A 25,507-nucleotide genomic window follows, 5' to 3' on the forward strand; every position below is an offset into this window, starting at 1 on the left:
ATCATTTAGTTAAGAAAATTAGGTGCTTTACCTATAGCACAAGGTTAACTTAACCTGCTTTACAACTGAACCAGCTTCTTAGTAAACCCTCCAGGACAGAAAATACAAAGTTTTTGTAAGCCTTAAGTTTTCCCTTCAAGTAAGGTCAGTGCTGAAAATGAGAAAAATAAATAGTACAGAAAATGCGGCCAACATGAAGAAAAAGAGCTGTTATGATTACTCTACTTCACAAATCAGTGAATCAGTCAATCCTACAGTCAGTAGGTGGTGCACACAACTGGTCATTATGCAAAAGAAAAAAAGAATTGGGAGGGAAATGCAGCTTATTGGCATCTGTAAACCTGGTTTTGAACTTGCATGCCTTTCCTATATTCGTTAAATTTAGTCTAAATTGCTATTGCTATGGCTTCTGTCCCCCCTTGAACAGAGGAGTCTAGGTAGCCTGCTACAGTCAACATTAGGCCTAAGCTAAATACACCACGTGTGGAACTGAAACAATGCCAAACAAAGTTCATTTATGGTCAACGTTTCACAATACAGTAGTGCCTAGTGACCAAGCTATAGTTACTGAAACAGGAGGATTATAACCATTTCATAAGAAGTTACCTCGATGTGTTTCTTCAAGTTGGACGGGGAGTTTTTGTAAGATAGAATTTCCATGTGACTGCTACTGATTGCGAGACTTGCTTTGTGTTTAATGGGAGAAGCGAAACAGGTGTATCCTAATTAAAAGTAAAGAAATCAAGAAATGGCAAAAAATGTGGAATGAAGATAAGAAAGGAAGAAGATTATATGAAGTACAAAAGTCAGTTTGAATTCGAAGCATTAATGAACGAAACAGAAGAGAAGAAATAATAATTAGTAGATTAAGAGTAGGTCATACCTACTTAAATGACATGCTTTATAAAATAGGGAGGAAAAATAATGATAAATGTGAGAGATGTGGAGAGAAAGAAAATGTAGAACACATATTGATGAACTGTAAGTCAAATGAACTCGAAAGGGAAGAATTAAAGAGAATAGTTAGAAATATGGGGCATGAATGGAATCTTAAAGGTATATTAGGAAATGAAGGAAACATAACAGATATTCACAAATTAAGGAAAGCATTGTTTATTTATCTTAAGAATACAAAATTAAAAAGTAGAATTTAATAGATATGAAGTAATGCTTCTACACACTCATGTACAGTAGGTGGCGGTATGCACCTTAAAGTTGCTTGTGATCCGCCATAATAGAAAAGAAGAAGAAGAAGAAGTATCCTATTGGTGGTGATGAACAAGCCCAGGCAAGCAGGCTACGGACTTTGTTCGGTAGCCTACTTGCTACTTGCTAATCAGTAGGTGGGGTCAAAACACTTGCGTTTCTCTCTCTCGCTTTTTTGTAACGAGTAACTAAACCACACATTGAAAATGTATCGGAGTAAAAGTACGCAATTAAGTTCGGAAATATAGTGAAGTAAAAGTGAAAGTCATCAAAAATTTTCATACTCCAGGAAAGTATGAAGTACTCCAAAATATACTTAAGTAAAGTAGTGAAGTATTTTTACTTCGTTACTATACAACACTGGTCTGTATGCATGTTTATTTGCAACTACATGCTTAATTTATGTTTTACCTAATCAACCGAAATGTGTGTAATTTAACATATTAAATGAGGATTAGTGTATCTTCTCCTTTTTGACCGGTTTGCGCTTTGCAAATCGAGTAAGTCGAGCTTCACCTGTTGCAAAACATCGGCACTCTTTTGGTGCGCTGCGCATATATTGTGCCGTTTTAACCTCCGCAAATTGGAGGAGTGTGCGGAGAAAAACCAGATAATGTTATTCTAGGTGGGGACTTGAGAGGAGGAGCGGCAGTGTGAAAGAGAGCACGCTTCATTATGACTACATGTGGCTGGAGCAGACGGCTGGGGAGAGAGAGCGAGAGCGGAGCGCCGCCACATACAGCGTGTCTGGATCAGATGAGCGGGGGTCACCCAGGATTCCCTTGAAACTGCTCTCCGCGGGGAAACAAATAGGATTAGATGACGAAGATTTCATTCCAGCCTCGTTTACTGGGGTAAAATCAAGGCTATCGCTTCCTCTGCTGCTGCTCCATCTGCTTTTACAGAAGCGCACACTCTGTCATCGAATTTTTTTTTTTTTTTTTTTTGCTTTTTCATTTCTCGTCTTTTGTCAAGATGCCGAAATGGGGGGAGAAAAGTGAACTAGATTCTGCCAGGAACAGACCGAAAGAGAACAAGATGCGAAATAGGAACCAGTAAGACCCATGGCTGGATTCATTTTGTAGCGATTTTCATTTCCCAGTTTTATTATTGTTTGCTTAAACTCCAAGGAGAGGAAAAAAATAAATAAATGCATTCCGTTCTATTTTGTTATATTGGATTTATTTAGATTACCATCTGGTCGGTCGACGCAAGAACACAGAGCTGAGCTCAACAGGCTGCGTGGTAAAAGTTTTACGTGCCATTTCTGTCAAGCCGTCTTTGTTTTATAGTTGGCTTTCAGAAAGCTGATGCCAGGCTATGCATTGAACCCAAAGGCCAATTCACAGTCTGCCTTTTGGATACACGCCCCGATTTTCGCTGTTATTATCCAACACAAAAACGTGCCGTGAAGGTGAACTTTACGCAGCGTGATTTTCCCCAATCGTCACCTGCTTGATATTTTCCCGAAAATATCAGGGACTGTAGCCGACGGTGTGTCAAAACTCCGGAGAGCGAGGCTCTATGAAGATCTCGACACGGTTGTTGCTTTCCCCTCGCAGAAATGCCAGTGCGCGCCGTGACCACCAGGTTCATGTACAAGGGGCTTTGCACTATCCCAGATGTCCTCTCTTACCGGACCCCAGTTCACCTGCCCGAGGACGAGGTGGAAGGTGAGCTTTGGCGCATTTTGCTTAACTAACTGTGGAAGTGTTTGGTGGTTACAACCTGTTGTTGTGAGATTTGAGAGGTGGGGTGCCTGAATTCATGCAGCTTTTCAGCACTCCGGAGAGCTCCTCTGGCTGTGCGCTTCTTCCTTTTAACCAAAAAGAAATCTCATTGTGCACAGAGTGTGGAGGATTAAAGACAGAAGAAACAGAAGGTGGATTTAAAGGATTGTGCACATTTTCAAGGCAGGACTAAGAAATTACATGCCTTGAGGTCAGAATCAGTTTTTCCAAGTAGTTTAGATGCACAATTAGCTTTTTGACTATCACAAAACTGGATAAATCAATAGAAGAACATTTATTCATCTTACAAGAATTGATTTGTCTGGGGGCAACATCTTAATTGCATCCAGCATGGTTGTAAGTGATTTGGGTTTAATCCAAGTGACAAAACTGGGGGTCCAGAAAGAGGTCTGGTTAGTTATGGCTTTGAATAATATTAATCTTCTCCTCCAGGCTAAAAGCAGTGTTACACACCTTTGAGGGAGGGGATTGTGGGGGACTTTTGAATTGCAACTCTGAATTTTTTGATTTTGAGTAAATAAACTTTAAAAAAAAAAAAAAAGACCAGCAATGTCACACGTTTCTTAAACTATCCAATAAAGTAGAAGCTGCAATTGTAACCCGGGTGCATCTCTGTTAGAAATGGTGGTTTTGTTTTGCCAAGTGGCTCTCAGAAGGAGAAAGCATAGCTGGCAGAGAATAGGAACCGAGCCAGGCAGACTGAAATAAAGAGATTTACACGATAAGATTAGATATCACATAGTCTTTTTTCCCCCCAATCCTTCCCTTCCTCATCTTCTTCTTCTTTTGTCTATAGGTTGCCCACATATAACAGCATGCCCTTGCTTTGAACCCGTTTTGACATTGAAAATCCACAATCTGTGGTGAGGACATCAATTTAATTAAATGATTGAATTTATGGACAAGCAGGATTTTAGAACAACTGTGACATGTCTTTTGTAAGGACAAAGCTTTTTTGGTAATTTAGAGTCATTAAATATGCAGAACAATCAGGCAGCCCAATTAAACCTTAATTTATTTACCCAGAAAATATTCACTGAGCACGTAATGCACAGGTAGATTAACTTTGCTTCGCAAACAGCAATTTTCTGCTAATTACAGGGAACCTCACTCAGTTTAGTTGAGTGAAACTAGCAGGTTTCAGTTTTTTCTCCTCTGTCTAACAGGTCTCGGACTCGTCTGTGGGCATGAATCTGCAAGCTCCCACCTGCCCTTTAATGCCTCTCCTGCACCACCTTGACACACACTGCAGCAGGAGTGTCTAAATGAATGTTGTCAGCGCTGCAGTCCTGTGTTTTCCTAAGAAAAATTCCAACTTTCTACGAAAAAGATCTAAGATAATCAGCATATAAGTACCGGTTTATCCACAAAATCTGTAATTAATGCAACATAGAAGCTCACTGATTGCTCATCTCATGTAATTACGCTCCTCTAATCATATTTAGAGTAACTGCTCTACCCGTGGAAGGTTTTGGTAGATATTCCCAGTCAGATTTAGCATACTGAGTTTCACCCCGTTAGCTCTACATCCCCAAACCTGATTGCAGCTCACAGTTAAGATAGCAAATAAAAACTCTCATTAATTTAACTCTTTCAATCATGCTGTGATGGTAATTTTTACATGTTAAAATCATCATTACAGTTTGGGTGCTTGTAAAATCATTTATTACTCCAGTCCGTCAAAATGATTCTGACACATATGCTTCAACAGCACCTCTTGCGTCATATAAATGCATATATATATATATATATATATATATATATATATATATGTACATTATTTTTTAACTCTATATGAATAATTTATACACAGACAGTGATATGTGATTAAATCAGCGGGAATTTCTCTCGGTGACATTGTGGCAGTGACATGTGGAAAATAAAGCACACTGACAAACAACACAAGGACAGAGGGACCTTGCATCCTGTGCAAAGAGAAATGTTGCACAATGGTCAGCGCATAAAACTAAGTGCCTCAGATAAACAACTTCAAGAGATTCATTTTAGAAAAATGGAAATTATCATTGCGACAGTGAGCCAGCAGTAAGTCACCCTCTTTATGCCGAGATGTGTGAAAACATTATTTTCAAACAGCAGATCCCACAAATTAAAGCTGTCAGGCTGAAGCAGAAGGACATCTGAAATAAATTAGAAAAATATGTATGGACCAGGTCTGTTGCATTTGAACAAATAAACATTAAGCTAAATTAGTACAGAAGAAAAGAGAGTAAATTTAAGTCAAATTCAGCTTATTCAAAGCACAAATTCCACTTAGTGAATTTATGGAAATTAACATCATTTGACATGGTTCTTTAATATTATTATTTATCTCGCTGCTAGCCCTGCCACTTTGCAGCAAAAACCTCCTGGCCTGCAAGAACTTTGCATGCTCTCCTCGTGTATGTGTGGATCCAGGAACTTTGGCTGGATAGTTGATGAGCAGAACAAATATCTCTGGATTTTGTTGATAAAGTTATTGTCCCTTTACATTCTGTGTTCTTGTTTGTTTTCTGTTCCTTTGTTTATTTCCCCATACATACACTTCTTCTAATCAAATTCAAATGGTTAATTTCTTTCTGTTTTTCTTTCACATTATTTCCTCTTCTGCTTTGTTCCCTAGCAGCTCATTGTGGCAATTCCTCTGTTTGGTTCGTGATTGTTTAATCGGTCAGGACACCTGTTGACTTGAAATTTTCTGCCCAGAATCCTTCTTGGGGGTTTTCTATCGAGCTTTTAATTAAAGGTGTTTGGTTTCCCTCTAGGCTGCCTCCTGCTAGTCCTGAATTTGGCACATGTGTTACTCCACCTTATGACAGCAGTGCAGGCTGGTTCACAGTTTGAAAATACCACAGCTGTCACTTTTTGTGCAACTGAATAAATGTTTACTAAATAAAGAAGAGTCATCAGTGTCTCCCTTTTGACACGTGGCATTTTTACTATGCTAGAAAATAATCTTTATAATTATAAAACATTCAACTATGAGGATTTTTATGACAAGAATTACAGGGCAGCACTTGGTATAAAGGAGCAGGCAATCCGAATATGGAGGCTGTTAGTCTTTCCTTCTCTTTCTTTACATTTCCTCTCTGAATACAGCAAATAAAAGCCATCTACAGGTCTTTGTCATAGTTTTGGCTGGACATTTAACCTGTTTTCTCAGTTTTCAAGCAGAAAACTGAGAAACTCAGTTTTCAAGCAGAATAGAATAGGTTTTCAATTAGATTAAGGTTAATTCTTGCCTATTTCCAAATTTGGTCAATTTTCCAACAGTTTATGAGTTGATTTGAGGCAGGGTTGACAAATTTCTACATCCTTCTCCTTTTTCAATATTCTGTCAGCTTTGTGGACTCTCCAGTATCAGTGGGAGTTAAACTTTCCCTCAGCATAATGCTGCCACCTCCATTTTTGACAGATGTTAGAGTGAAAAACTTCACTTTGAACCCTTCAAACACTCTCCTTGTTACTACGTCCAAATAACTCAACATTTGTCTCATTACTTCCAGAAGCTACTCTGCTTCTCCATGTGGGCAGCTGTAAACATTAGTCGACCGTGAAGGTGGAAAATGTTTTTTACTTGGTCAGTACGCTTTCAGGGGACTTAAAACATTCCTCGTTGTGGACAGTGATGCTGGTGTTCTTCCAGCATCTTCTGGGGTTTACGACGCAGTCAATAAATTCTTGAAATGTCCATTTATTTCAGAAACTTGATCCCTAAGTAAAACACACCTTAAAAGTGATCAATTTTTACAAGAGACCTTTAATCTGATAAAAATCTGCCTCATCAGAACACATATTATAATTTATTGAATATGACTGTGTACATCGTTATGAAGCACCTTAACCAATTTCCTTTCACTGAGGGGGCCAGTTTGGATGGGATGATTACAGTCTGGTATCCAAAGCAGTTCTGGTTTCAGAACTGGTTCTGGAAGAGACGAAAGAGGCTCAATTTAAAGCCCTGACATCAATTCAATAGGAAATTAATGAACAATGCTTAAAAGCTGGTTCTGTGCCAGGAAAGCAGCAATTCAAGTGAATGCTAATCTTTGTGCTCAAATATTCAGCCACAATGATGCTTGTTGGTATATCTACAATGAGAATAGGACGATTTTGAATAAACTTGTCACAGTATATACATTTATTTGAGTGTAAACGTATAACTTTGAGTGGATTGAATAAAATCCCAACTTAATCAAACTTTCAACAAAAGAAAAAGTAGGTTGTTTGTAGTTTAATCATCCCAAAACAGCTCAATAACCAACCAAATTAATCTGTCATTAATGTCTCCAATCAGTGTATGTACAATTTGACAAGAATAATTAACTTTTTTCTTAAATGATCACTTTCAGAATCAATATTACATTCACAAATCTGGAGCATTTTCTAATAGAAATAATCTGTTTTACCTACTTTTCTAAATATTCTGGGTGGAAACAAAAAAGTCGAATGGCATAAAAATAATTGGAAGAAATTACTTATTAAAAAAAGAGGGCCACAGCACAGAATTATTTATTATATGTTTTAATGCCTAATTTGAATTGTTGAAATTAATAAAACATGGGCGACTATTCTATTTAAACCATATCCACAAAGATGATCTCATTATTTCTGGCATCTCAAGACCTTTGCTCTATTCAAGCTGGCATTTTACATGAATACCAATCATAAGTGTAATAAATTGACTATCACCTTGAGTGCTGCTTCCACATTTTTTCCGGCAGAACCGTAACAAACACGTCAGTGAGGATTAGACTAATGTGATGACCTGATGGGGGAGGATATTGTCTTCACTTGGAGAGATTTAAGGAGGCAGATGAAGTGCTTACAGCGCCTAATGGGTCTGCTGTTTCCAGGGGATACTGTCTGAGCAGATGGTTACCTGAGTGGGTCGGGCCAGCGGCGAGACTTCAGGCCCTTTTCTCTCACCTTCTGCACTTTATGCCCCTATCAGAAACCCTGATATGTTTTTGTTTTAATTGTTAAGACACACGACTCTATAAATTTGATTATATTTGTATCGCATGACAACAAATATGTTGAATAGTTTGACAGTGAACCCCTCACACGTAAGAATTGAGTCACAAGTTGTGTTTAAAGCACCAAGAACAACATCAATGCAATACACAATGGTTACGGAGCAATGAAGTAGTGATGGCAACATCTCCAGCTCAAACATGAACACATGAAGTGAAGAATTATGCAGCGATTTTCCCAGTGATAAAGAGGAAGTCATAGAAATATTGAGAAATGAGATACACGCTGCCAGACTTAATAGACCTTACACAGCAAATCCAGCAGGCCCAAATTAACTCTGTCAGATTTTATTTCAACACTTTTAAAGTGTCTATATGGGTCCACACCAGAAAGTGTTAATTTAACTCTTTTTGGAGAGTTTGTACCTTAACTCTAATTAAGTGTCAAATATCAAATCTGCTGGAGTTAATCATTTAACACTTACTAACATTAATTCAGAGTTAGATCGTAATATTAACTCTCACAGAGTATTTTTTTAACTTCATAATAGCTATTTGCAATTACTATTAAATAGGGATTTTATTGTTTTGAACTTTTAAGAATTCTTTGGAAAATAAACATTTAATAAAGAGGCAATGATTTTCTCAAATGCACTTATTTCAAAACGTGCACCATAATTACAAAACATATTACAACGCGGAATAATGTGCATGTTTCACATGTCGCTTTCATTCACATATTGCTTATCAAAAGGTCTGACATATCAGCTGTGCAATACAAGATGCAGTATGCTTAATACAGTTTTCTTCAATACAATATGCATGAAATTGTTCAAAGTACAAGGTGGAGAAAGTAAAGCAAGCAATATGATAGAGTAAATATTCTTTTAGCAGGTAGATTGCTGGATATTACAGTATATAACAGACCAGATCCATCACTCCTTACCCACTTTATGTTTCTGTTGATAAGAGACTGGGCCTCTCTGCACTCCCAGAGCTGTCCACTCACTAACACAGATTGTTTTCGGGTTGTTGGGCTCTTCGTGAACTTTGACCCCAGACATCACCCTGCTCCTCTACCGCACTGGACAGTCTTCAGTCTCCGAGTACGATAAGCCAGTGTTGGTCTCTGGATCATAACAAACAAAAAACATAACAATGAAAAATGGGACGAAGGAATACATTTTTACTACAACTCTAAGAACAAGCCTCGGTTACAGAAAGGTGAAGTTTCAGAGATATTAACACTTGCATAATCATTTTTGGAGCTTGGATTTTCGAAGAATCCTTGGAGGGTTGGGGAGAAGGAAGTTGATTCTGGCTACTGGCGATTCATCCGCAACCAGGCCGGTACTAATATGTAGGAAAAGGCAATAAAAGAATTAAAACATGCTGCAAAATGTATATAAGAGACAGCAGGAATAATGCTTTCAACACGAAAAAGCCTTTTACAGTTTTTCAAAGGAAAAAAAATTATCAGAAAGGTTGATAAATCTCACCAATATTCACGTAAACGTTCAACATCGTGAAAACATATACTCCAGATTATTACGGATCTGTTCGTTAGCCAAGTATTGGACTGAACGTTCACCGGCTCGATTCTTTTCCCCAACACTTAAACTCCGCGAACATTCGGCTTGCTAAGCTAAACATGCTAACACCGAGCCGTGTGGCGAACCTGATGTCTATCTTACAGCTTGATCTCAACTCAAAATAATAGTTATAAAACCTCTCAGAAAAAAAAAACAAACTTACCAAGCGCCGTGAATAACTCAGACATGTGGAAAGTAAATTGTCCTGAAATGACTTGGCGTCTGTCGCTTCGCTTGGCTGTTAACCTGTGATTCTGGGGGCGGAGTCAGTGAATGAACTCCTTCAGTGTTTTAGCCGCTGTAGGAGTTCAGAGTTAAAAAACTGAGTCCATTTTAACATCTCTAGATTTGATACGGAAACACTTTGTTTTAACACCGGATTCTAACTACTAATAATATACACCCCAGTGTTACATAAACAGAATGTGACTCTCTTAGAGTAAAATTAACTCTGCTTTTGCATAAAGTCTACTAACACCAAAACATTCAACACTTTTGAATTTGCTGTGCACCAAGGGATTTAAAAGTGCTCTTCAGAGCCAGGAATTCACTTCAGTATCACGTAATAAATAATGTAATCTAAAAACACTTTTTTTTTTTAGATTACAATAATCCAGCTTTCAACTAGTGTGGTAGTTTATTGTGCCTGAGGAACTGGGTGCAAGAAGGCTTGTAAAATCAAGTTCTGTTGTAACTCAAATGAAATAAGAATCTCCAAAAGGTCACAAAAACAAGGAACGTGAATCTGAGATTATAACAAGAGGATCTGACAAGGAATGAATGAAAATCGGTTGCCTGTATAGAGTGGTAGTAATTACTTAATGTAAATCGAACAAGATCAATAAACCACAGACTGGAGCTATAAGGAAAACAGGATGTTAGAGAGAACAGAAGATAAAATAATAAATTTGATAGCAGAGAAGCATGCTTGACCAAACACAAGTGTGGATAAGAAATCAAGAACGAAAGTAACAAAAAAATCTCAGCTACAAGTAATTAAAACACAGCAGACAAGAAAACTATCACAATAAAAAAGTCAAACATACAAAAAGTCAAAAATACAAATTACAAAAAATGCCCTCCAAGGATCATGACAGACATTGCAGCTTTATTTCTGATGAGCACTGTTATTCTGATGCTCTGATCTACTGTGTCACCCAAATCAAGTCAACTTTATATTACACTAAACATTAGTGAATGGCAACAGTTGAAAGTCCCATTTTGTTACACAGAATCAGTTTTTCATTTCACTTGTTAGGATTTAACTATAGGACATTATTGCAATTGTTTGTTATTTTAAAAATATTGTAAGTCCATCCAGAATTAGTTTTCTTACAAAACAGGTCAACACTGATTTAGAATTTGTCGTTCTTTGGGATCAAACACTTCCATTTATTGGGCAGGAGAAGCGTGAAAACTGATTGGGATTTATGTCTAACATTTTCCAGATGCTTAGGATTTTTTTTAACTCTAAGTTATGTTATTTGACCTATAAAGTGTTTTGGATGAGCACTCTTTCTATATGAAGAGACCTTTAATTAAACTTTTTAAAACATTCAGGCTTTTTATGGGAACTAAATGATGTATCATGCCACATTTATTTGGGATCTTTCCTCTTGATGGAGTGTGGACTCTGCTTAAAGTGGACATCGTTCTTTGCCAAGTGTCTCCCCATTTAATGAGGGCTATATTAAAAGCTGGATCTAAAGCCATTATAAATGACCATTTGGGGAAACTAAATATAGCCGTAATATTTCAGTTAATGTGTGGGGATAACAGAGAAATAAACCCTCACATTTCTATGTTACATTACTGTATGATTCTATATTTTTAATGTTTTAACGATCAAGCGATAAAACATGTTTCACAAATCCCGCCGTGATTAACTCTTCAGGAATATTCTGCAATTTATTCAATTTCGACACAGTCCCACAGAAATTTGTCACGGCAATTTGACGAAACAGAGCAAGCCAAAATTATGACATGACAGTAAAGATAAAGAATCCCATTGGATTCCACGCACTAAAATCAATAACCTGCATTGAACAGGCAGACATGTTAACTACCACACGTGTTGACACAGATAAGCCTGTCGTTTTATGGCTGAGCGGTTGTGACTTCCCGGCATTTACTGCCCAGGAGGTGTCTGCGAGCTTGTAGCGCTCCTTGGTGCATTGATGACAGAGGATGTGAGCAATATTTATAGTTCGCAGCCAGAAGGAGAATCCCCCAGACGTACAGCATTGTAGTGGAGTGCAGTCTTCCACTTTGTATGCAAAGCTGTCCTCTTTTGTGCTGACAAATGCTGCTTCTTTGCAGTAAAATTGGAAGCAGATGAATGTACTGCATTTGTGTATTAATACATGTTGATGGAAATTTGAACCTTTGGTGGGATTTCCTGTCCAGCTCTCATTTGGTTTTAGGAGGCAGTCTTGATTTATTTCATTGAACACACAACAACGAGCTTTTAAAACTGTGATGTATAAAAGTTGAACGCTGTGACATTTTATTTTGATGTAAAATTTATGTTGTATAATCAGATGCATTTGTCCCAACTCTCCATTTATTTTCCTTTTCTTAGTCAGGTTCTCGTTTATGAGACAGAACTTAACTCATAAAAACATATCTGGCTGCTGGACAAGCAAATAAAATCTGTTTGATCTTTCTGCACTGAACAACAGCTGCAGTTCAGGCAACCCATAAATACCAACTTATGACCATATGAGAGGCACATAAAAGAGGTCATATATTGACCCAACATCAAACAGGCTTTTTATCAGTACCCTTTCAGCAGGACAGAATATTTTTTTACTCTGTTTTCTCATTGTTGACAATGAAAATTGTCAACAATGAGAACATTAATCAGTGCAGGATAAACTAAATATCTTTTAAAAAGCAAATTTGACCAAAAGAGCAACAGCTTCACAAAAGTGTAAATAATTACTTAGCTAAGGGAACATGTGAAATGTGTGACTTGTAATCATAATTTGAGACTAATGAGAGCACCAGGTGGCGAATTCAAATACCTTTTGACAGCAGGAGGTTTTTTAGCTGCAGGCTTTCCATAGCACAACCACTTGCTGTCAAGTAACTCTGCATGAGTTGGTTATTGTTGGAGGGAATTACAGTCAGTTTGTGGAAAAAAAGCAGAAGTTATCAAATTAAATATTTCTACTGCCATTATTTGTTTAGGCCATTGAAAGATAATTTGTCACACCTTTACATAAAGATGGAGACAAATTGGTTGCTTTCCCACCTTTATTTTGAATGTATTTATTTATTGATGATGAGGGGAATCCCATGTTAAGGATTATTTATTTTTAACAAAATAACAGATGCAACACTTATTGTTACTCCTAACAACAGCTCTAACATCTAAAAGGTTATTTTTACTTTCTGCTTCCCTGGGATATAAATATGACATGACAAAGATTTTCTCACTCACTGTTAAGTACAGAAGAGGAGTTGTGATGCTGTGGGCCTGTTTCTCATCCAAAGAATCTGGCAACATTTTTTAGAGTGCATGGCATAACAGATCATTTGAAACACCAGGAAATGTTGACGAAAAGTTAGGTGAAGCCTGGGAAACAGCTGCAGGTCAGGCCAAAATACTGAGCCAGATCAACTCAGAAATTATTTACCAGAAACAAATTAGCCTTCCTCTCAGTGCTGGCACCTGTAAAAAAAGAGGTAATTTAACGCTAGTTTTGGACAAAAAGTTTTGGCTCTTTCCTCTTTTCTCTCCCGAGTCCTTGGCGAGTGGCGGCGCGCTGCTAAAACGAAACAACAACAAAGCGTGTTGACGTCACAGATCACAGAGTTTAATCTCATACAAAGCAATCAACAACAAAGCTGCAGAGGAACAGAGATATGCATTTTTCTCATAAAAATAAAGACACACAAGGGGGAAGACAGACAGACACAAAACAAAGACAAACAAAAAGCAAAGACGTCTTTGGAGAGAGAGCCAAGGCAAAAAGCAAAAAAGTGGCAACAACTCTGGATTTTCTCTCCTAACACGAAATCATATAGTAAAGAGGTGTTTCTCTATTTAATTTATGCATTCTAGGCGTTCCCCTTGTTGGCCAACTGGAAGCTCCCAGAGAAACTTGTAACTCCCCTCAATCTACGGCCAAAATCAAAGGAACATCTGTCTTCTGACGAGACAAAAGAGCGGATAGCTGGCCCTGACCCCCTGTGGCTCCCTCAGTCATTCTGAGTACAGAACGATCCTGAGATAAGACCTCACAGATACCTGAGAAATCTAACGTCTCTGTCTCCCAAGGAAAATGCTAATTTTATGGCTTCGCCTGTGGCCTGGCCTCACAGTGGGGGTCCCATTGAGAGATCTCCCTTAATCTGCATTTGGTTCCTGTGTCTCTGAATGCTTACCCATCTGGTTTAATTTTTAAATGCTTAACACAAACCTGTTCAAAATAAGAGTGTTCCATATATCTTTTAAGATTAACTGTATTAAGCACTAAAATAATCATATTTCCTTAACACACCTAAATCCCTAAAGGTAACCTGTGGGAAGAGCTCATAAGAGTTCAGGACTCTGAATGATCTGGATAAATTGTGCAACGAGAAATGGTTAAAGATACATCTCACTGTCTCAACAGCTTTATGAAATATTCTAAAAATCTATCTTCCATCCTGTTAGCACAAATGGGGAAAATATTGTTGGCCTGCATTACAGAAATTGTGCTACCTTTGGATTTGTTCAGGTTTTTTGTTGGGGTTTTTTGCCATTGAATTGATTTACTGAAATTCAAGGATGGATCACACAATTGAAAAAAAACAACAACAACAGATTTATTTAAAGTCCTTTCTAGATCTTCACCCGGATACAAACAAATTTTATTTGAAAATGATCTTGATATTTTTGATTAGCAACTTTGTGGGGGAAAAAAAAGCCTTCAACAATGTGATTAAAAAAAGCTCTTTATTAATGTATTGGACAATTTGGCAAAGTCCGAAGAAACTCCACCTCCCTCCTCAAAAAAAAAAATTTGATTTGTTATCTACTACTTGAGCTGTTTCAACTAATAAATGTATTTTATTTAATACATTTTCTTGTTATTCAGTTGATTTAGGTCTTGAAAGAATTAGCTCTCACCTAAACATAAAAGGAGTCTTTGCAATGCTTTAACATTTTTGTAACATTCCCAGAGTGGTGTTTATATGGATATAGAGTTATTGCATCTAGACACATTTTTGCAGCATTAGTTGAGTTGTTTCTGCTGTCGCTGATATTTATTTATGACTCATGTTTTCATCTCAGTTCTAATCAGAAAATATTGTCAGGACAAGCCTCTGACTCATCTACAACTGAATATATTTATTATATAACTTTTAGAGGGGAAAACAATCTTCTTCTTAAGTGACTTAAATCACCTCTGGATGTGAAAGGATGCCTTTTTGATTTAGGAAAAAATGTTTTAATTTACATCTCTTTCATCTCTTTAAAGAATGTCTTTCTTCTTCCTAAGACTGACTCAAATGTTCCTGTTTGATCTTCACTGAGCGCAATTAACTGAGGGAAATTATTCTTTTTTTTTTCTAATCTGCTGTTCAGTTTTGAAAAATGAACAGATAATGTCATTGCTAATCTAGTTCAGAGTCACGTAAAGTTGACACGAATTTGACATAAAACATTTTGAAAAGTTTTTGCTGGGTATTTGTACAGAGAGTAACTTTTAATGCTTAGGGGCTGCCTGTTGTTCTCTTCAGTTTGGGTTCCTGTGGAGCAGAGACTTCATCTACCTCATGCTGAATCGAGTCTATTACGGTATCGCTCAGTGTCATGATCGTTAGTGAAGGTGAGGAGGGTTTTATGTAGCAAACTGGACAGTTCCAGTGGGGTGTCCCCGATGCTTGGTGGATGCCTTTTCTCAAGGATAATGTTTGCTGTTTGTTTAGAAGTCACCAACTGTCACAGGGATTTCCACAGTTTGCACTGCAGAGAAAAGCAAACATTCAAATCACAAAAGCCAACAATATTTATAATATAGAGCAGTTTATTTCTGTTCATTTTCATCACTATGTAATGCAGCTTACAGAAAACTGAAAATTTAGTTTCTCAGAAGATTTGAGTATTTCTTTGGACAAATAAAAGGGATGGATGATACAGAAAAACATATTCAATGGCCTACACAATCATGGGAAAACTGCTGACTTGGCAGCTATCCAGCAGACCATCACTGACATCCCGAGGTCGAGTTAGAAAAGGTCATTGTTTAAAAGCTGCGTGCTATCTAAGCACATTTACATAAAGTCAAGTGGAAGGATGACGTGGGCTGGAAAAGCTCCACAAGCAGCAGGGATATCCTCAACCTTCAGAGCCTTGTTAACCAAAATCAAGGTGAGCACTGCTAGTGGAGCCAGAACCACCAGAAGAACCACCAGACACAGATATACCCATGACAAGGATAGACTGTACAACCAATTGCAAAATCATTCCTAATGCAGAAAGAATATGATGCCACCATGTTATATGTCACAAGACAGTGGAGTAGACTTCTGACTTGAGAGTTGTCCTGTAAGAAACATCATTTTTAAAAAGGCCAGCTGATTACAGACAATAGTATCTGAGCACATTGATGGAAAGTTAAGAGGAAGGAAAAGTTTGGTTACAAAAGGTGCACAAGCAATGGCGAAAAAACTGGGATCAGTTCTATAGCTGATCCCAGCAATACTTCTTTTTCCTGATAGCCTTTTTCTGAAAATTTTAATTGTAGGAAATAATTAGGTGTAAGCCTTCAATTACCCAATGAATGAACTTTTTTTGTTGTTCTTTTTGGGATTGTTTGATGTTAGAAACTAAAAAACTATCTTCATCTTGACTTAATTAGACAGGAACAAGCTAAAATTGTAAGCAAACATCAATATTACAACAATAGACAGTCCAACTTGGTCCTAATTCTAGTCCAATCCAGTCCGGCTGATCATGTAATAATCAAAAGGGAAGCACAGCTATCTGGACTGAATCCCTGGCAATTCCTAATCCTGATCAAGCATGTAGTGACAGTGGAGAGGAACTACTCTCTGTTGGCAGGAGAATCCTCCAGCAGTAACAGACTCACTGTGAGCAGCCATCTGCTGCAAGCAGTTGGTGTTTGAGAGAATAGAAAGGAGTCAAAGAATACAGACATACTGCTCCAATAGCTGCGTTGGTGTTTTTGTTTAAGAGAAAAGATAAGATGGCTGCTTTTTAGGTATGGAGGCACCAATCCTCAATGCAGCTCGATTCCCAATCACAGGACATTTATATACCTTCCCCTTCTCTTTCTTGGCTTCTAGCCCTTATTCCTGTCAACAACAACACAATCATTAGAGTATCAAGTGTAGTCTCCTCTTCTTCATCTGGCTTGAAAATCTGGGATTTCCCCAATAATCTATATGCTGGGGCTTCAGTCACTTTCTGCCTCGGGTCGGAAGGACTTATACTCTGCCAGTCTGCAGCAGTTGGCATCTTGGCATCAACTTTTAATGTGAGCCAGTTTGTGATTGATGTTTTCAGCTTCAACATCGTGCAGCATTCATCCGGACTGTGGGACGGTGAGAAAGGTCAGTGTGATCTGTTGGTCTTCATGTTCAGTTTAAGTTCAAATGAAAGGTCAGCAGACCTTTAAACCCAGATTTATTTTTTCTAGTGTTTGAAACAAAGTGATTGAAATATACTCGAGGGATATAAAGTATAAATTGTCCTTGTTTCTCTGATCTTTCTCGAGTTACAAATCCAGTCAAATAAAAATAACTTAAAGTGTTTTCAAGAAAAACACAGACAAGATAAAACAATCCAGGAAACAATCAGCAATAGGACATTTTAGAAAGGCTAGTGCTATGTTATATGTTAGTTGGAGAGATTAAAGCGCTTGCAGAATATTCTTAAATAAAGGTAATCATTTGATACCAATTTTTAATATCTCTGAATGTTTTAATTGCCACTAAAAGTAAAGAAGCTCAACTATGACATCACAGTTATAGAAACCTTGTCATTCGATTGAATCCTTTTTTAAACATCATCCAGTTTTCTGGAAAATCGGTTATTTTTTACCACGGAGGGAAAAAATGTGACCTTCCCTTTCCGAAACTCACTAATTGGCTTTATTTAGTTAGGAGGTCAGTTTCAGACATAAGATTAAGGGCCCTCAGTTTCGTTACGCCCTGGCAACTCTCTGCGCTGATATGTCGCAGTTTAAAACATACAGGAGGTTCTACAGTTTATTAAACTGGTAGAGTAAACCAAGTTCCTCTGACACAAACACACCACTAACCGTTTTTGAACTTTTATATAAAAACAGATGTTTTTGTTATTTTTCTAACATATAAAACCCATAGAATTACATTGTGAGTGTTAGCAAAACATTGTCAAGGCTTCAACATTTTTGCTCTCATTTCATTTTTTATCGTACTGGTTTAGTGCACTGCTGTTTTTAAGTACTTCAAATACAGTAGAACAACTAACGGTATGTTTTTATTCTTATTGTCCTAACTATCATTGAACCTTTTTTCTAGAATTTCTGTACAGTAGGGTTTTTTTCCCCCATTTAGACCTTGGGTACAGTTTTAGAGCAAATGCTGATGCAGTTTTTTGTAATTCAGTGAATCCATACAGAAGAAGTGAGTTGGCCTTGACTTTAGATCACTGAGCTGCTGAAAGCTTGTAGCACTACAAGGTTATGCAGATTGTCAGATGAAGGACACAATCAAAGCTGAGTGTGTTGAATGCATTCAGCTGACAGATAAAACCTCCGTTTTTAATATCTGGCATTTTTTATTCTTTTTATTCTATTGCTATTTACAGCTCTCTTTGTGCTTTACTTGCATCAGGCTTTTCTGCTTAAGGAGTTATAATGATGCATTAAAAATGTAATGTTTTATACTCTTAAAATATGTTGAAAGGATTAAGTTACTTTTTGCTGTGATTTTGAATTTCAGTTTGCTTTGGTGGTATTTGTGTTCAAATAAAACATCAGAAACTTATTTAAACATTTATATTTTGTAATCTATTAATTTATCTTAATGCAACAGAAACATTTGCATCTAAAGCTTAGCAGTTATTTAATATTTTATTGAAACACATAAACACATATATATTTTCCTTATAAAAGCTGCTATCTGTTTGTCCTTCTGAAAACGCTTCTTCACAAGTAAATCCATCAATAGTGTGGCTGCTGCCCAGCTGGCTGGCTAAATTCATTATTTGACGCTGGCACCAGAGGTCGCGACACTGACTCTCAGATGGTGCTTCGGGAAGATAAGGAAACTCAAGCAGAGATCTTGGCTGTAATTTAGACAAATATGTTACGCCTGATATGTCAAGGTAGTGTAAAGAGCGTGTCGCTTGACCAGAAGCACCTCAATTTACTCACTTTTTGTGAGAAAATTATTTTTTTCCAGCGTATAAATTCAAACTAGTACAGTACACCTCAATCTGTCTGCTAAGTTCCAGTGATTTATGTACACACAAGATAAATTGTTCCTGTTTCTTCGCTTGCATGCAAATTATGTTAGCAAAGTTACATATGCGCATGCAAATGAGCTCTATTTATTGTAAAAGCACTCAACTTGAGCACGGTTCAGTGAATGTCTATTTTGGAGCCAATGCTCAGGAAAGAAAAAGTCCAAACAGTTAGGTAATTGTCATCTTGAAACTTGATGGCAGAGAATGACTAAGCCCACATTACTCATGCATTAGACTGGGGTAGATTTGATGCATGAATTAAATTTTATTGTTTGTTCTTCCTATCAGATTTCCTTAGCTGTTTCAGCCCATTGCCTGTTTATTGACTTTCTTAATATAAATACATGGGAAAAACTACAGTTTCCTTGACTTCCAGTACAATCAAAGATAAAGAACCACCTTTAGGAATAGTAACTTGAAATAGTCCTTTTATATGTAATTTTCAAAATTTCTCACATTGCTGCAGAGTAGTCTTGGATCATTGTTCTTTACAACATTGCTTTTGTTCATTCAGAACACAGATTCAATCAGGTAGAGGCTTGGAGTTTGACTAGACCACTGTACCACCTTTTTTCTCTTTTCTTTTCCAGAAAAGATTGTTGCAGATTAATTGTTCTGGCCTCAGATTTGACTTTTGAACACTACAGAGTTTATTACTCCAGATTCTGCCAAAGACACCTAAATCTTCACCCTTCCACTGCTGTGCTAGATGAAGTATTGATTTGGTTTGTTATCGTTATAGCAAGCCTGGAATCTTTGCAAAGATTGATATCTGTTTTAAATACGTTCACTTTTCAAATTGGGTAAATATTACCCCTGGGCAGCAACAGTTGCTTCATTGATGTTTTCTTTCCGTCTTGACATTGTGCCGACACATTCTCCTGGTTATATATACACACTTTCTGGCGAACAGGTAATCAATACATTTGATCAGCAGTGTCTGCCTTCTCTTCTCTTTTGGAACAAGAATGGGTGTATGTTGGCTTTTTTAATCATGAGTGAGATCATTTATTTTTTTGGAATCCAATTTCTGTTTTTTCTTCTTTTTTAATGACTATTTGAATCGGCCTGTTTGTTTGAGATCCTGCATCAATAAGAACCAGGAAGGTCGATGCCTTTGATGTACAGCTCTGCTCTTTTTCACCACTTCAAACAGAATACTTTGATGCAGAGAAAGAGAAACTAAACGTAAATTTTCCTGGCTTATTTAGAAGGTTTATAGCTAATTAGAAACAAATAAACCTTCTCAATGCTTCCTGTTACAACCAGTATTAGTTTGGTCATGGTGACAAGTAGAGCAGAAGGTGCAGCTTATAAATGTGGACAAAATAATCTTTAATACCTGTATTTAGCAAGAAAGCTGCCACAAACAAACAGCTTATAATTTGTTCTTTTTGCTGGAATACTAAAAGACTAGTTTTAAATGAAGATAGCAACAAAAAAGCTCCAAAATAAAAAATATTAAACCTGTAGCAAGTGACAAAAACACATTTTGATCAGCACTTCATGCTGTTTTATCCCTACATGTTTCTTGAGCATAAAATTGGGATGATATTTATTACTATAACAATTATGTTTTGTGGACAGTAGCACTTAGAGGACAGGAGTCAAAAATAATACTGCTAAAACCCAAGCACTTTTTCTTGCCTCAGTTTAAGTGCAGTTTACCCTGCTGTAGAGCTAGCTGCTAAAGGAACTTAGAAAAGCAACAGAGTTATTAAACTTGTATGAACTCTTACCACTAAAATGAGGCAAATATGCTTTTAACTACACAGCATGTTGGTTCAGTGAGGGAGATTGTGACCAAAATGAACTGCCTGAAAATCTCTGCAAAGGCTGCATAATTTGCTGTAAACTTCTAATTTAAACAGTTTGTACCTGTATATATTACTCATCATGTGTGACTGAAACAGCTTTAAAAGACTGAAAAAAACCTGCCAATATGAACTAATAACACTTTGTGAATGTGCTTGTTCCACAGAGATTCGGGAGGCTTTCAAGGTATTTGACAGAGATGGGAACGGCTTTATCTCAAAGCAGGAGTTGGGAATGGCCATGCGCTCGCTGGGCTACATGCCGAATGAGGTGGAGCTGGAGGTTATCATCCAAAGACTTGACATGGATGGTCCGTCTCTTACTCTTTTTCTGTTGCATACCGTCTGATACATGAACTCTGCTGTGACAAGTTTCTGTCTGTTTCATCAGGTGACGGCCAGGTTGGCTTTGAGGAATTTGTCACGTTGCTTGGTCCTAAGCTCTCTGCTGCTGGAATGCCTGATAAGTTCCACGGCGCAGACTTTGACTCCGTGTTTTGGAAGGTAGACTCAGTCATCACCAGTAATTTAAAGAATAATAATTCAATCAATTAGAGTAGGATGCTGTTCTCACGTTGCAAAATTCAAATTATTACAGCGAATTCTGTCAGTCATTCTGATACTGGAATTTGCTTATTGTAATTTTAACTTCAAAAATTCCCTTTTAATCATGTAGCACATTTGATCCAGAAACAAAATTTTATCAGTTGTCTCTGGAAGATGTAAAAAAAATAATAATTTAATAAGAAATGAGTTCCTTTGTCTTTTGAACAGTGTCTCAAGCTTGTCTTTTCTGATCAAAGCTGGGGATCAGGGATGGGAGAGTGGAGGGGAAATTTCTCCTCCTAATTATTTTCTGTGTTCCCAGTGCGACATGCAAAAACTGACAGTAGATGAGCTGAAAAGACTCCTGTACGACACTTTCCGTGACCATCTCACCATGAAAGACATTGAGAACATCATCATGACTGAGGAAAACCACCTGAACAGTCCAGAGTCTCACGTAGACATTGACAGTATGTTTAATCAATTTCCTCTTTTTTTATCTTCTTTGACATGTTCAAGCTGTGTTAAGACTGAATGATGCACTAATGCTGTTTTTCTTTTCCTAAATCTCTTCACAGCAAGCCCAACGCAGCAGGAAAAACACACATGTGTGCGTAAAAGCCTGATTTGTGCCTTCGCGATCGCATTCATCATCAGCGTCATGCTCATTGCAGCAAATCAAATGCTCCGCAGAGGAATGAAGTAAATTAATGTTGCCAGCAGGACAAAAAGGGATCCTATGTTGGGGAAAAAGAAAACCATTAACCAAAAAATGCTCTCATTTTCTGTTTTACATCATAGTTGAAATGATGCTTTCACAGCCTTTCTCTACAGCAGTAAGGATCAAATGATGTCACACAGTGGTTGTAAAAGACCGCTTCTCACAGCTTACCAAGATGAAAACGAGAAATGAACTACAAGGGCTGATTAGTGTTACCAACATGTTTGGAAAAGAAATTAGAGCAGAAATCAGAATGTAACTTTAATACTCTAGAGCTCAAGAGCACAACATGTGCTGAAGAGTAGCTGTGGTGCATAAAATCCTTCAGTTCTGTAGTGAAGCATCTGTCCATCTGGAATGCACCAAATAACCAAGTACCAATGATAGTAATAAAGCAATAATAATGTGAACCACATATTGTTTCATTTTAGGTTACAGTAAACCCAGATTCCACTCCACATTTATTGGCACCACTGGTTTTATATTTTTGTATATTTTTGTCTTACAAATCTAGGTATCTAGGTAGATTTAATTTCCACCACTCTAAATATGACTTCATACACAGGTATAAAGCTTACCAAGATACACGTAATCCTTAGTACTGGAAAAATGGGAAAACATGCCATTTAAGTTAGAAAGATGTGTTTTTTAGGTTAGATAATGGCTTTTTAGTCTGCAATACCAAATCACAAGGTTATAGGATATTTATGATATTTGTGTAATCTCTCCAGACCTTCTGGATGTTGTGGTTTCTTCATGTGCTCTATTCAATTCAGGTCAGCCGACAGGTTTTCTAGGCTTTACAGTAAATCTGGACACTGAGATTATGGTTGGTTTAATGTCTGGTGAACCACTTTCACATCTATTTAGGGATGATTTTTCACTACTATCTTCCTGAAATTCAGATTTTTATTTAAAACAATCCAGTATTTCAAACAGGTTGCCATGCCATGAACCTTATTTGTCAGAATTCCAGTTGTTTAAAGCATTTTGGTTGCTAAGTTTTTTTTTTCTACCAACTATTTTCTTACTTATAAAACACATCTGCTTGAATGGCATGTCTTCTTCTACTTCCTATTTTGACAAATGAGTTTGTTACTTATACTCCAAAGAATATAAGGTTATCAGATATTCTGATCAATTGAATAAGGATAAATTAGTAAATGATTTCATCAGATTTATTTGTGGGAACTGTCAGAGGTGTGGCAATTGGTGCAGCAAGTACCTGTAAATTTGAGATATTATTCCCACCAGGGAATAAATAAAATAAAAAGCTACATTTTTATAAGATTTTCAGTGTTAGATTATGATATTACAAACAAATATATATTTACTTTAAGGCCTTTCACACCTCTTGAACTGGGTTGCCAGTAGGTTTTGAGGGTACTGCTAAAACTTCACATCCCAGAAAAGTGTTGATCTCTTATCCATCGCACAAATCAAGAGATTTTATGCTCACAACCTGCCTTCAATTCATTCAAATCCCAGTTTGCACATTTCAAATCTGTGCATTTATACCACACTTTCAAAATGAGCATCAGCAAAGACAATTTAGCCGCAGAGTGACCCATTTAGAATAAATAGAACCGTGTTTAGAACATGTATTACCTGTAATATTTATAGCAAATGAATATGATGTATTCTATGCGGCACACTTGCATGTCAAGAAATAAATGTGTGTTGTACGTGGGTGGTATAGATCTTTGAGGTATATGTTCAAATACTTATGCAATTTGTTAAGTGATAATTGCAAAAGAAATTGACATTTTCTTGTAAATGTCATTTTTGTCAATGTGCAAACAATATCAAAATACTAAATTCTTTGCAGTATGCTGTGAACAATAATTTAACATATCATGGGGGGGAAAGTTGTTTTCTGGCTTTTACATAGAGTACTTAGACAACATATTATTTAATTATATGACATCATTATATTTTCTTATACTTGAATGAAGTAGACATTAAATCAATGTTATTTTGTTATCGATATATGCATAAAGTTTTATAAAAACATACAAAAAATGCACAAAAAAATGATGTGTCTGGGCATTCAGATACAAGTTCTGTATATTGAGGCCATGCACTTACATTAACTTTTAAGATTTGTTAACTTTTAAGGTTTTCTTCAGATTTTACTAAACGATTCTTATTTCTTACGTCAGTTCAGTTTCTCAAAGCTCTACCACAAAGTGAACAGCATGGGTAGGTGAGAATCACGCTGGCAATAAGATATATATTTTATCCAATGTAGCAGTTTGGTGTAAACAAAAAAAAAAAAAAGATTTATATGACATTGCTTTACCTCTTCATGTGAACATATCATGTAAAAATGAGTGTTGTGTGGATATAAAATATAGCCACTGTGCCAAATATTGTCCAGTGATGCACTGTATTAACAAATATTGTCCTGTTTTATGTGTTGGTGTACTAATGAGCAGATTACTTTGTTAACAGGTTGTCCTATTTGTTGTAATTGTAACTGGATTTTGTCATTCTAGAAACAAACCATGTTCCACTGAAGCAATGCCACTCCAAAAAACTCCTACAAAATATTGAGTCTACTTGGTCAAAAATGATTCAGACTTTGAAAGGATTTCTGAACAGCTAACTAAAGTAATTCTTTTAGGTCAAAGCATTGTGCCATCCAACTGTGATACATTAACTATGATTTTACAAAGTAAAGAAATATCTGCTGTTTTATTTTCTTTTGCCTCTGTAAAGATCACTGCATCAATTTTTACACTATTGTAAGTGTTGTCAAGATGCATGTAGTCCAATAAAAACAAGTGCAATAATAAAAATCTTGTCTCTGCTAAAATAAATAAATAGAGGTGAGAAAGCTGCAGAGATGCAGGGTTTATTGAGGACATTTGCATGCTGTCAAATCAGAAAGACAAATGATTCAATTATGAAGGGAAAATATGGTGAAAATTGGGCAAATGCATGAGACCTGGGCTTAGAAAAACATTGTGATTCTGAATATATTGTATATTCAACCATTTTGGCCAATAATCTATCACTGTTGCATGAAATAACAAGTGCAACCATCAGCAAAGCCCTAAAATACACAAAACTGCAGTTATTAGCTTAGACCATAGGAAGAATTGTAGATTGAAAAATAGCTGGCAGCTTTTTGGAGCTTTTTTAAAACAACTGCATATTTCAAGATCATCCGTTCAAACAATCAATCATAGGTAAACACGAGGTGTCAAAACAAAGTCCAGAAGGAGAACCAAATTGCCAATCTTAGAAGAAAAAATTGGTGGAGATGTGCTTGAAAAACTCAGGGACCATAAAGGATCAAGCCTATTCTGAAGTTTGATAATCAATGCCATTGTTCAAATTGAAACAACTTTTACACTGTCATTAATTAAAAGGCACAAAAAGAAAACAAAAAGACATTGGCTTCAAAATAAATGAGGGAAGTCTGGGCCT

The 25,507-nt window shown here is 36.8% G+C and overlaps 1 protein-coding gene across 1 annotated transcript; it reads left to right on the forward strand.

Annotated features, from left to right (window-relative positions):
* The first annotated feature begins 1,838 nt into the window (after nucleotides 1-1,838).
* On the forward strand, nucleotides 1,839-23,820 carry cabp7b (calcium binding protein 7b). Its single transcript, XM_032569923.1, has 5 exons — nucleotides 1,839-2,879; nucleotides 20,973-21,116; nucleotides 21,197-21,309; nucleotides 21,674-21,821; nucleotides 21,930-23,820. Exons 1-5 carry the CDS (start codon nucleotides 2,771-2,773, stop codon nucleotides 22,055-22,057), a joined length of 642 nt encoding a protein of 213 aa, XP_032425814.1. The 5' UTR covers nucleotides 1,839-2,770; the 3' UTR covers nucleotides 22,058-23,820.
* Nucleotides 23,821-25,507: the final 1,687 nt, after the last annotated feature.

The sequence above is a fragment of the Xiphophorus hellerii genome, chromosome 8, assembly GCF_003331165.1.
Source record: "Xiphophorus hellerii strain 12219 chromosome 8, Xiphophorus_hellerii-4.1, whole genome shotgun sequence".
In the NCBI taxonomy this organism is placed as follows: Eukaryota; Metazoa; Chordata; class Actinopteri; order Cyprinodontiformes; family Poeciliidae; genus Xiphophorus; species Xiphophorus hellerii.

What these genes read in the sequence shown, in the direction of transcription:
- cabp7b (XM_032569923.1), top strand. Translation starts at nt 2,771, where the DNA reads ATGCCAGTGCGCGCCGTGACCACCAGGTTCATGTACAAGGGGCTTTGC. An exon ending in CCAAAGACTTGACATGGATG is followed by an intron (nt 21,117 to 21,196) that starts GTCCGTCTCTTA and finishes CTGTTTCATCAG; the next exon opens with GTGACGGCCAGGTTGGCTTT. An exon ending in TTGACTCCGTGTTTTGGAAG is followed by an intron (nt 21,310 to 21,673) that starts GTAGACTCAGTC and finishes CTGTGTTCCCAG; the next exon opens with TGCGACATGCAAAAACTGAC.